General features: G+C 43.2%; 1 protein-coding gene across 1 annotated transcript in view; it reads right to left on the reverse strand.

The window, feature by feature from the left end:
- Positions 1–13393, reverse strand: part of vps13d (vacuolar protein sorting 13 homolog D) — an 80445-nt gene that overhangs the window by 9084 nt on the left and 57968 nt on the right. Inside the window, exons 54-60 of the mRNA XM_084187303.1 lie at positions 9511–9615; positions 8943–9092; positions 8511–8663; positions 8015–8111; positions 7528–7676; positions 7160–7294; positions 1993–2160 (exon numbers count right to left, since the gene is read on the reverse strand). Coding sequence (XP_084043429.1) covers positions 1993–2160; positions 7160–7294; positions 7528–7676; positions 8015–8111; positions 8511–8663; positions 8943–9092; positions 9511–9615 — 957 coding nt within the window. The remainder of the gene's footprint in view (positions 1–1992; positions 2161–7159; positions 7295–7527; positions 7677–8014; positions 8112–8510; positions 8664–8942; positions 9093–9510; positions 9616–13393) is intronic.

Below are 13393 nucleotides of genomic sequence, written 5' to 3' on the forward strand. Positions count from 1 at the left end.
ACAGGTCAAATAGGTCTATATAGCAATAGTTTTTAGTAGCAGGTCTGCTACCCGGGCCAGGGAATGAGTTGAGCAGACCAACCCATAAAAAATAGAAAAATAACATCCATAAAGTAAGCATAACAACCATCAAGTGGAAATGCAGAAGCAGTTAGGCCAATGGTTCATGGCTGTAGATGCCTACAAGTGAGAAATTATGCATAATTAGATGACTGGTTTAACATGGTTAAGTGACTAAACTAGTGTTTTGCTTATTTTTGACACCATACTTCCTGAGCTGATTGTTATTAACTCATTTAAAAGGTAATTAATTTCATCAAGACACTTAAATACCATTTTGAGATGAACTTTTTTCCATTGAATACTGTGGCATGGAATTTTTATGAGGCACACGTCTTGGCAATACATTTTTATTAGAAGTTTGAAACCCCTGTGTGTGTGTGTGTGTGTGTGTGTGTGTGTGTGTGTGTGTGTGTGTGCGAGCGGGCGGGCGGGCGTGCGTGCGCTCCTCCTATTTTGTTTATGTTCAGCAAACAAAGCGATTGTTAACAAGGGGAAAAACCTTTGATTGGAAGAAAGAAAAACAATAAAGTAAACCAATGATGACATTTTGTTTTTCTTCAGAGAGGGATGAGTATGTCAAGTCAGTGGAGGAGAAGAAGTCATCCTTCATTTTCAGGAGAGCAAACGTTGCAGGACACTGCCTTGACAGAGCTGAGACAAAACATTTATCAATCTTTAGGCTCGCAGATACAAAGATTTCAACCAGTCAACAGGAGCAGCGCTGCATTAAACTAGGATTATGGATTAGCCTCAGCCTCAATAGGAAAAGTTGGTGCCCAGGATCTCACAACCTCAATGTGTGTGTTCCCAAGCGTAGACAGACCCAGTGATTCCATTTGCTATAAGCAACAGCAAGTTACAGTTGCAGAGCAGAGCTGAAATCTGGCGCAGGACGCGATTGGTGTGTGTGGTGTGTGGGGGCCTGGGGACATGCGCTGGTCAAGAGCTAAGACAGGGGCTGTGTGACCGGGCCTACTGGCTATCTGAAATTCATGACATCAATGCCGCAGCACAAATATGAGTAAATTGCCATGCAGTGAGAAGGGACAAAGAGAGCACAGAGAGAGTGGGAGGGAGGGAATGAGAGAGAGCTAGAGCACAGAAAGAGAGGGGGGGGGGAGAGAGAGAGAGAAACAGAAAGAGAGAGAGAGCTGACTGACACTAAGCTGGCTGACATAGTTTGGCAGGGGGAGTGTGGGGGCCTGTCTGTCTCTTCCAGAGGCCTGCTGAGAGCTGGCTGAGGATAGGGGAGAGAGGAGGACTGTGGGGCTAAATGCCTGGGTTCTGGACTGAAAACGTTCCAAAACCAGAATGGGTCCTTTAGCTTGGAACAGGACACGTCTCATTGTACTGTAGATTACCCGATTACTGTCCAGGGACAGAATGGCCTAAGTGTTGGGGCATTACACTGGTCCTTGGAAGGTTACTGATCAAGAAAATAGAACATATACAGACCTGCTATAAAATCGACATATACTCTATGTATTCCCTAAGAGTAGCCATTAAATATAACAACACAACAAGCTTTTTAAATTTGTTATTAAAGATGTTTGCAATGCCAAGCTAAGAGTTGGTCAGCCCTAAGGTTAGGTCGTTATACAACTGCAATGCTCCTGAGCTTTCTGTGCTGTTCCATCTCCTTTCCTGGAAGCCACATAACATTTAGTGACAGAGCTGACACACACACTGATCCATCAAAGCAAGCAGAGGCCAATTTTCATGGAAAGTGATAGAAAAGCCTCAGTGCACAGAACAACCTGTGTGTGTGTGTGTGTCAAGTCAATGGAGAGGAGACCTTGGCCTTGCCTCATTTCAGCGTAGTAGTCTTGAAACTGGGACACCTACTGTAATTTCATAATGCAAAGTTAAACACAATCAACATCAACACAGAGCACAAGTAAACAGGAAGGTAAACCCCAACAACGATACCTTGGCGGCGGAGTTGGACACGCCGTGGGTGACGTTGCGGATGAGCCCGCCCACATTGCCATACTTGATGAGCTCGGAGACGCCCTCGGTGACATCGTTGAGCAGTCCCATGGGGTTACCCAGGAAGTCCACCGAGCCGAGGATCTGAGCCGCTTGGCTAATCAGCTCCTGAAGAGGAACACAACAATGGGATTGGCAGTGAGATGCAACAGCAACAAAACCTGATCGGCTGTGAGATGCAGCAGCACCTGATTGGTTACCTCAATGTGACCAGTGGCCAGGGCTTGAATGGAAGTTTGAAGTGAAGCATTGACCAGACACAAAAAAAAAGTTTGATTTAAAACAATCCGTGTGGATAACACTTGCAAAGACCCTTCTTTTTTTGAGGGGGATACATTTTTTTATGTTGACTCACCAAAGGCATCTCTGTTTAATAGAGAGCTCTACTTTTGAGCTGTCATTAAGTAGTAGAACAGATGGTAAACATGGGATTGTTTTTATATATTAAAACGGAGAGCACAGGGCAGATCATATTCCAGAATTATTTTACCCTTTGGCATTCCCACATCATATGGACGAAGGTGCCATGAGTGTCATTAGAGCAGAGAGTACAATTCTGTGATGGTTGGGCATTGATTTGATATAATTTCCGGGGAGTAAAATAAGTTCTGTGAACAAAATTAAAGTGAATAATTTGGTGATTCGGATTTCTGGAAGCTAGAGCTATATTGTTTGCCAATTGAGAACATTGTTGAATGATTGTAGATCTTTATTCCACAATCTGTCAATTGAAAGTGGCTTGGATTAAGTCTTTACTAGAAGGGAATACATTTCAGAGACGAGACCTCTTTTTCTAAGCAGTAACTTATGAAAGGGATAAAGGCTAAGCTTCGTTGATTGAGTTAGAATAACAGACGGGAAGCTTTAAAAAGGAGGGTGGTGCTTTAAATCATTGTTCTTCCTCTGTTAACCATGGTTACCTGCAAGGAAACACGTGCCATCATCATTGCTTTGCACAAAAAGGGCTTCACAGGCAATGATATTGCTGCTAGTAAGATTGCACCTAAATCAACCATTTATCGGATCATCAAGAACTTCAAGGAGAGAGGTTCAATTGTTGTGAAGAAGGCATCAGGGCGCCCAAGAAAGTCCAGAAAGCGCCAGGACCGTCTCCTAAAGTTGATTCAGCTGCGGGATTGGGGCACCACCAGTGCAGAGCTTGCTCAGGAATGGCAGCAGGCAGGTGCATCTGCACGCACAGTGAGGCGAATACTTTTGGAGGATGGCCTGGTGTCAAGAAGGGCAGCAAAGAAGCCACTTCTCTCCAGGAAAAACATCAGGGACAGACTGATATTCTGCAAAAGGTACAGGGATTGGACTGCTGAGGACTGGGGTAAAGTCATTTTCTCTGATGAATCCCCATTCCGATTGTTTGGGGCATCCGGAAAACACCATGTCCAGAGAAGACAAGGTGAGCGCTACCATCAGTCCTGTGTCATGCCAACAGTAAAGCATCCTGAGACCATTCATGTGTGGGGTTGCTTCTCAGCCAAGGGAGTGGGCTCACTCACAATTTTGCCTAAGAACACAGCCATGAATAAAGAATGGTACCAACACATCCTCTGAGAGCAACTTCTCCCAACCATCCAAGAAAAGTTTGGTGACGACCAATGCCTTTTCCAGCATGATGGAGCACCTTGCCATGAGGCAAAAGTGATAACTAAGTGGCTCGGGGAACGAAACATCGAAACTTTGGGTTCACATGGTCAGGAAACTCCCCAGACCTTAATCCCATTGAGAACTTGTGGTCGATCCTCAAGAGGCGGGTGGACAAATAAAAACCCACAAATTCTGACAAACTCCAAGCATTGATTATGCAAGAATGGGCTGCCATCAGTCAGGATGTGGCCCATAAGTTAATTGACAGCATTCCAGGGCAGATTGCAGAGGTCTTGAAAAAGAAGGGTCAACACTGAAAATATTGACTATTTTGGACACCCAGATATCTAAAATTGTGGACCACTGGGTTATTTAAAGGAATAGACGACTCTGGTCTATAGTTTAGTGGTAGTAATGACTTTCTCCAATTGATCTTGTATCCTGCAATTTTGCTTAAAGAACTGAAAATATCTAAGAGGTGGGGAAGAGACTGAGGAACATTATGGAAGAATAACAATGTCATCAGCATTTAGCGATAAGTGATGTTTGGTGCTATAGATTATGATAGGATCATGGCAGACTGACTGGCGTGCTGTCTGGGCTATGCGTTCAACCGATAAGACAAATAACAACAAAGAAAGAGGACAGCCCTGGAGAGAACTGACAGGAGAACTGACAGGAGCAGATGTTTCCAGTTAGAACCATTGCAGATGGGTTGGCATAAGGGTTTGGATCATTGATATAAAATAATCCCGATACCCATGTAGTGTAACACTTAATGATAATGGCATTCTAGGCGATCAAAAGCCTTTTCTGCATCAAGTGAGAGAACTGCATTATGAGACTCAGCACTATCTGATGCTTCGATGATATAGGAGGCGGCAAATATTATCAGCCACGAGGCGTACTTTTATAAAACATGTTTGGTCGTTATGAACTAGAGTGGTCATAAAGGGTTCCAGGCGAGATGCCAACACTTTGGCGTAAAGTTTAATGTCTGCATTTAGCAGAGATAGGGGGTGATAGCTAGAACATTTAAGAATTGTCTCTGTCCTTTAAAAGCAGTGAAATAATGGCAATATTATCATTTTTGGGAAATGAACTGTTCGTTGGTCACAGAAGTGAATCACATCTAATAAGAGTGGACCTAATTCGTTCCAGAATGTGATGTAAAATGTTGGTGGTATGCCATCCAGCCCCGGAGATGTACAGTGCATTCTGAAAGTATTCAGACCCCTTGACTTTTTCCACATTTTGTTACGTTACAGCCTTATTTTAAAATTGATTAAAATTGTTCCCCCCCCTCAATCTACACACAATACCCCATAATGACAAAGCAAAAACAGCTTTTTTCAAATTTCTTTGCAAAAAACAGAAATATTACCTTTACATAAGTATTCAGACCGTTTACTCAGTACTTTGTTGAAGGACCATTGGCAGCGATTACAGCCTCGAGTCTTCTTGGATATGACGCTACAAGCTTGGCACACCTGTATTTGGGGAGTTTCTCCCATTCTTCTCTGCAGATCCTCTCAAGCTCTGTCAGGTTGGATGGGGAGCGTTGCTGCACAGCTATTTTCAGGTCTCTCCAGAGATGTTCGATCGGGTTCAAGTCCGGGCTCTGGCTGGGCCACTCAAGGACATTCAGAGACTTGTCCCGAAGCCACTCCTGTGTTGTCTTCGCTGTGTACTTAGGGTCGTTGTCCTGTTGGAAAGTGAACCTTGGCCCCAGTCTGAGGTCCTGAGCACTCTGGAGCAGGTTTTCATCAAGGACCTCTCTGTACTTTGCTCCGTTCATCTTTCCCTTGATCCTAACTAGTCTCCCAGTCCCTGCCGCTGAAAAACATCCCCACAGCATGATGCTGCCAACCCCATGCTTCCCCGTAGGGATGGTGCCAGGTTTCCTTCAATAAATAAATAAATAAATTGGTCATTTAGCAGACGCTCTTATCCAGAGCGACTTACAGGAGCAATTAGGGTTAAGTGCCTTGCTCAAGGGCACATCGACAGGTTTTTCACCTAGTCGGCTCGGGGATTAGAACCAGCGACCTTTCGGTTACTGGCACAATGCTCTTACCCACTAAGCTACCTGCCGCCCGGCAGGTAGCTTAGTGTGACGCTTGGCATTCAGGCCAACGCTTGGCATTCAGACGTGACGCTTGGCATTCAGGCCAAATAGTTCAATCTTGATTTCATCAGACCAGAGAATCTTGTTTCTCATGGTCTGAGAGTCCTTTAGGTGCCTTTTGGCAAACTCCAAGTAGGCTGTCGTGCCTTTTACTGAGGACTGGCTTCCATCTGGCCCCTCTACCATAAAGGCCTGATTGGTGGAGTGCTGCAGAAATGGTTGTCCTTCTGGAAGGTTCTCCCATCTCCACAGAGGAACTATGGAGCTCTGTCAGAGTGACCATCGGATTCTTGGTCACCTCCCTGACCAAGGCCCTTCTTACCTGATTGCTCAGTTTGGCCGGGCGGCCAGCTCTAGGAAGAGTCTGGGTGGTTCCAAACTTCTTCCATTTAAGAATGATGGAGGCCACTGTGTTCTTGGGGACCTTCAATGCTGCAGACATTTTTTGGTACCCTTCCCCAGATCTGTGCCTCGAAACAATCCTGTCTCGGAGCTCTACAGACAATTCCTTCGACCTCATGGCTTGGTTTTTGCTCTGACAACTGTGGGACCTTATATGGACAGGTGTGCCTTTCCAAATCATGTCCAATCAATTGAATTTACCACAGGTGGACTCCTCTTAAGGATGATCAATGGAAACAGGATGCACCTGAGCTCAATTTAGAGTCTCATAGCAAAGGGTCTGAATACTTATGTAAATAAAGTATTTATGTTTATTATTTGTAATACATTTGCTAACATTTCAAAAAACCTGTTTTCGCTTAGTCATTATGGGGTATTGTGTGTTGATTATTTAATAAATTTTAGAATAAGACTAACGTACCAAATTGTGGAAAAGGGAAGGGATCTGAACACTTTCCGAATGCTCTGTACATTTATTCATATTCTTTGTTGCTCTGACAGTGTTATAGGGGCATCTAATGAGTGGCAGGCATCCAAGAAAAGGCATGGGAGCTGTAAAGGGTTTAGAAAGCGATTGTAGGTCACATCTGAGCAGTACAAATTGGAATAAAATATCTGAAATGTATTATTCATTTCAGTTGGATCTGTAGTAGAGTTCCCATTAGGTAATTTAATTGAAGCAATGTTCGCAAACTGTTCGTTGGTCTTAAGTTTCAAAGTGAGTAAATGACAAGGTCGTGCTCTATTTAGATAATACTTCTTTCTTGTTCTATGTATAAGGGAAACTGCTCGGTGTCTGAGTAACTGGTTGAGGTCTGCTGGGTTAATATGTTTCACCAAAATTGAAAGTTACAACAGATTGCACCTTTAGCTGCTTATTAACATAAATGAATGCTAAAGCCATATGCATAATTTTGGAATTTGGCATTACATATCACCTCCAGTGAAAGTCTGTCTATCTGTTCATTTTCCCCTCACCTCTCTGAAGTGCTTGAGGATGTCGTTGATGATGATCTCCTGCGTCTCGTAAGGGTGGACCCGGGTGAAGGGGTACATGTTGATCACTGCATCCTCGAACCGTATCAGCGGGATACCCAGCGTGCCCTTGAGGGCCTACAGAGAGCACAGAGCACTTTTAGAACAGGCACAATAAAATGGTCTGGGTGGATCCACAACAGTCAAGGTAAGTGGAGAATTATGTACATTTGTTTGTCTTATAATGCCAAAGAGAAAACCAACAGGCAAAGGCAGCCATATGAAGGCAGAAAGCACGCTATGCTTCACTGTAAGAATATCCTAGTACGGCTCTGTATAATTTATTTGTACTGAATTTAGTAACCATTTACCTTGAGGTCAGGTGGGAGCTTGTGAGAGGTGAACACACTCAGTTTGACCTGAGGGAGGCTGATCTTCAGGTTCTCAAAGTAGTAGCGCTTGGGAGCTCCCTGGTCCTCACTGGCCTTCTCATACAGACTCTCATCCAACCTCTCCAGTTCTGGAACCATAAGACAGACAGACAGACAGACAATGAACACTGACCATCCCAAATACAAGATACACACACAGCACAGACACACCATCTGTTCTTTATAATTGCACTAACTTTAACTGATTGTCTGATTATAAATCATATAATAGTGTTGATCATCATGGTCAACAGGCCTTATCCATGTATTATACACGTATTCCCCTGATTTAATGGCTTACAAACTATGCAATGATGTCTATACACATTTATAAGCGGACCGTGTATAAATTACTATCTATAGAGTGCCTCTCGTACGGTCCAAAAACCTGTCATGATGTCCGTTCAGGAACCAGGGGTCTACCCACCTGCCTCTGTGTGGCCGTAACCAAAGAAACTGAGCAGCTTCAGCAGGAGCTTCTCCTCGATGATGACAGTGAAGCGCCTCGCTGTCACCATGAGATGCTGCACAGAAAACACTGTGTCATGACCTCAGTATTACAACATCTCCTCAGCCTTAACAGTCATTCAGTTAGCAGTTTCACTACTGGGTTCATAAACACTTTCATGAACTTGCCTCCTTTGCAGTCTGTTAGCTAATGCTTACTGTATGGCAAACTGAAACTAGTTTGAATTTTCTAGCAAGTGTTAGTGATTGTTCATATGGGTCGTATTCATTGGGGCACACATTAGAAAAACATATTGCAACGGAAAACAAAATGTAGCATTTCTTTTTGGACAAGACATGGTAGTCACTCCCTGTTTCAATTAGTTTTCTTCAATTTCCTGCCAAATGAATATGACCCTGGTTGAGTCAGGTCATGCCTGAGGTGCTGTGAAGTGAACTTGGCAGTCAAGCCTTACCTTGAAGAGGTCGGTGAGAACGAGGCTGCTGGGGACCTTAACAGAGTTGACCTGCAGGGCGGCGCCAGTGTCCACGATGCTGCTCTCACTATTGGAGCCTGGGGAAACACACAGCATCACCGGCTGAGTGGTGCCCAGGAGCTGGTTATCCACCTGGTGGAGGAGAGGGAGAAAGAGAGAGGGCGAAAAAGAGAGAAAGACTCAATACATGTAGGCACAACTACAAATCAAACTCCTCAGTTGATGTTGTAATGCCAAGGTAGTGGGTTCGATCCCCGGGACCACCCATACACAAAAATGTATGCACGCATGACTGTAAGTCGCTTTGGATAAAAGCGTCTGCTAAATGGCATATTATTATTATTATTATTATTATGTCTAAAAGGTGCACTAAAGGGGTTAAGAAAGTGTGAATGGTTTAGGTGGGGTTACCTGGATGTTTTGGATGCTCAGCTCCAGCACCTCGTTGGCAGCGGTGCGAGTGAAGTGGACATCTATACCCGACAACGTAGTGAACACCAGCTCCTCTGGCAGCTTGTTAACCAGGGAGAGACCCACGCCTTCCTCCAAGTTCACCAACACCTGACCATCAGACAAGACGGACAGACAGAACGGTGGTCATGGTAGGTTAGCCTTATGTGACAATCCCTCCAGGATTTTGCAATTCTGTGAATTTCTCGCATGTTATGCAAGGGCATGCAAATTTGACCAATCACCGCACTATTACTGCATAAAACAATCAAATCATCTCAATATTACAGCATAAAATGGTTAACCAAGCAACAAGTCAACAAACCATTTCCCTCATCAGTGCATTTGTGACAAATTGGACAAAATTATTACAAATTGCCATGCGAAATGTCATTATTGCCACAGCAAAATCAAGCATTTCGTCCAGCAACGATCACAAAAAAACTCATTTTGAGGGACTGAAAGGTCTTTGCTATGGGTAGGAAGAGGAAATGTAGTTTTATACACTTTTAATGGTTAGTAAGTGTACCTCCAGTTCCTGCTCTGGCTCCTTCTTCTGAATGTTGTCTTTGTTCTGGTCCTCCTCTGTGCTCGGGGACGTCCGGTTCATTCGCCGCTGGTTGAAGTCACTGATCTACAGTAGCATCAGCATCACATACAGCCAGTCAGAATATTCTAATTACCGGCAGACATGGAACCAACACGAAAGTATTGAAACTATACAGTCAACTATACAGGGTCAGAACTCATATTTAATTCTAGAGTTGAATTTCAATTTATCATTGGAATTTACTTTAAAAAAAAAGATATATACAGCACCAGTCAAAAGTTTGGACACACCTACATTCAAGGGTTTTAATTTATTTTTACTATTTTCTACATTGTAGAATAATAGTGAAGACATCAAAACTATGAAATAACCCATATGGAATCATGTAGTAACGAAAAAAGTGTTAAACAAATCAAAATATATTTAATATTTGAGATTCTTCAAAGTAGCCACACTTTGCCTTGATGACAGCTTTGCACACTCTTGGCATCCTCTCAACCAGCTTCATGAAGTAGTCACCTGGAATGCATTTCAATTAACAGGTGTGCCTTGTTAAAAGTTAATTTGTGGAATTTCTTTCCTTCTTAATGGGTTTGAGCCATTCAGTTGTGTTGTGACAAAGTAGGGGTGGTATACAGAAGATAGCCCTATTTGGTAAAAGACCAAGTCCATATTATGGCACGAACAGCTCAAATAAGCAAAGAGAAACGACAGTCCATCATTACTTTAAGACATGAAGGTCAGTCAAACCTGAACATTAAGAACTTTGAAAGTTTCTTCAAGTGCAGTCGCAAAAACCATCAAGCGCTATGATGAAACTGGCTCTCATGAGGAGGAAAGGAAGACCCAAAATTACCTCTGCTGCAGAGGATCAGTTCATCAGAGAGTTACGAGCCTCAGAAATTGCAGCCCAAATAAATGCTTCACAGAATTCAAGTAACAGACATCTCAACATCAACTGTTAAGAGGAGACTGCATGAATCAGGCCTTCATGGTCGAATTGCTGCAAAGAAACCACTCCTAAAGGACACCAATAAGAAGAAGAGACTTGCTTGGGCCAAGAAACACGAGCAATGGACATTAGACAGGTGGAAATCTGTCCTTTGGTCTGGAGTCCAAATTTGAGATTTTTGGTTCCAACCGCCGTGTCTTTGTGAGACGCGGTGTGGGTGAACGGATGAGTGTGGGTGAACGGATCTCCGCATGTGTAGTTCCCACCGTAAAGCAAGGAGGAGGTGGTGTTATGGTATGGGGGTGCTTTGCTGGTGACACTGTCAGTGATTTATTTAGAATTCAAGGCACACTTAACCAGCATGGCTACCAAAGCATTCTGCAGCGATATGCCATCCCATTTGGTTTGCGCTTAGTGGGACTATGATTTGTTTTTCAACAGGACAATGACCAAACACACCACCAGGCTGTGTAAGTGCTATTTTACCAAGAAGGAGAGTGATGGAGTGTTGCATCAGATGACCTGGCCTCCACAAATAGAAAATGTATTTTGATTTGTTTAACACTTTTTGGGTTACTACATGATTCCATATGTGTTATTTCATAGTTTTGATGTCTTCACTATTATTCTACAATGTAGAAATAAAGAAAAACCCTTGAATGAGTAGGTGTGTCCAAACTTTTGACTGGTACTGTATGTATGTATGTATGTATGTATGTATGTATGTATGTATGTATGTATGTATGTATGTATGTATGTATGTATGTATGTATGTATGTACAGTGAGGGAAAAAAAGTATTTGATCCCCTGCTGATTTTGTACGTTTGCCCAATGACAAAGACATGATCAGTCTATAATTTTAATGGTAGGTTTATTTGAACAGTGAGAGACAGAATAACAACAACAAAAATCCATAAAAACGCATGGCAAAAATGTTATAAATTGATTTGCATTTTAATGAGGGAAATAAGCATTTGACCCCTCTGCAAAACATGACTTAGTACTTGGTGGCAAAACCCTTGTTGGCAATCACAGAGGTCAGATGTTTCTTGTAGTTGGCCACCAGGTTTGCACACATCTCATTAGGGATTTTGTTCCACTCCTCTTTGCAGATCTTCTCCAAGTCATTAAGGTTTCGAGGCTGACGTTTGGCAACTCAAACCTTCAGCTCCCTCCACAGATTTTCTATGGGATTAAGGTCTGGAGACTGGCTAGGCCACTCCAGGACCTTAATGTGCTTCTTCTTGAGCCACTCCTTTGTTGCCTTGGCCGTGTGTTTTGGGTCATTGTCATGCTGGAATACCCATCCACGACCCATTTTCAATGCCCTGGCTGAGGGAAGGAGGTTCTCACCCAAGATTTGATGGTACATGGCCCCGTCCATCATCCCTTTGATGCTGTGAAGTTGTCCTGTCCCCTTAGCAGAAAAACACCCCCAAAGCATGTTTCCACCTCCATGTTTGACAGTGGGGATGGTGTTCTTGGGGTCATAGGCAGCATTCCTCCTCCTCCAAACACGGCGAGTTGAGTTGATGCCAAAGAGCTCCATTTTGGTCTCATCTGACCACAACACTTTCACCCAGTTCTCCTCTGAATCATTCAGATGTTCATTGGCAAACTTCAGACAGCCCTGTATATGTGCTTTCTTGAGCAGGGGGACCTTGCGGGCGCTGCAGGATTTCAGTCCTTCACGGCGTAGTGTGTTACCAATTGTTTTCTTAGTGACTATGGTCCCAGCTGCCTTGAGATCATTGACAAGATCCTCCCGTGTAGTTCTGGGCTGATTCCTCACCGTTCTCATGATCATTGCAACTCTATGAGGTGAGATCTTGCATGGAGCCCCAGGCCGAGGGAGATTGACAGGTCTTTTGTGTTTCTTCCATTTGCGAATAATCGCACCAACTGTTGTCACCTTCTCACTAAGCTGCTTGGCGATGGTCTGGTAGCCCATTCCAGCCTTGTGTAGGTCTACAATCTTGTCCCTGACATCCTTGGAGAGCTCTTTGGTCTTGGCCATGGTGGAGAGTTTGGAATCTGATTGATTGATTGCTTCTGTGGACAGGTGTCTTTTATACAGGTAACAAACTGAGATTAGGAGCACTCCCTTTAAGAGTGTGCTCCTAATCTCAGCTCGTTACCTGTATAAAAGACACCTGGGAGCCAGAAATCTTTCTGATTGAGAGGGGGTGACATGCGTTTTTCTGGATTTTTTTGTTGTTATTCTGTCTCTCACTGTTCAAATAAACCTACGATTAACATTATAGACTGATAATTTCTTTGTCAGTGGGCAAACGTACAAAATCAGCAGGGGATCAAATACTTTTTTCCCTCACTGTATGTGTGTGTATATATATATATATATATATATATATATATATATATATATATATATATATACATACATACACAGTGGGGAGAACAAGTATTTGATACACTGCCGATTTTGCAGGTTTTCCTACTTACAAAGCATGTAGAGGTCTGTAATTTTTATCATAGGTACACTTCAACTGTGAGAGACGGAATCTAAAACAAAAATCCAGAAAATCACATTGTATGATTTTTAAGTAATTAATTTGCATTTTATTGCATGACATAAGTATTTGATCACCTACCAACCAGTAAGAATTCCGGCTCTCACAGACCTGTTAGTTTTTCTTTAAGAAGCCCTCCTGTTCTCCACTCATTACCTGTATTAACTGCACCTGTTTGAACTCGTTACCTGTATAAAAGACACCTGTCCACACACTCAATCAAACAGACTCCAACCTCTTCACAATAGCCAAGACCAGAGAGCTGTGTAAGGACATCAGGGATAAAATTGTAGACCTCCACAAGGCTGGGATGGGCTACAGGACAATAGGCAAGCAGCTTGGTGAGAAGGCAACAACTGTTGGCGCAATTATTAGAAA

This window comes from Coregonus lavaretus, assembly GCF_964263955.1.
Source record: "Coregonus lavaretus genome assembly, chromosome: 22".
NCBI classification, from domain to species: domain Eukaryota; kingdom Metazoa; phylum Chordata; class Actinopteri; order Salmoniformes; family Salmonidae; genus Coregonus; species Coregonus lavaretus.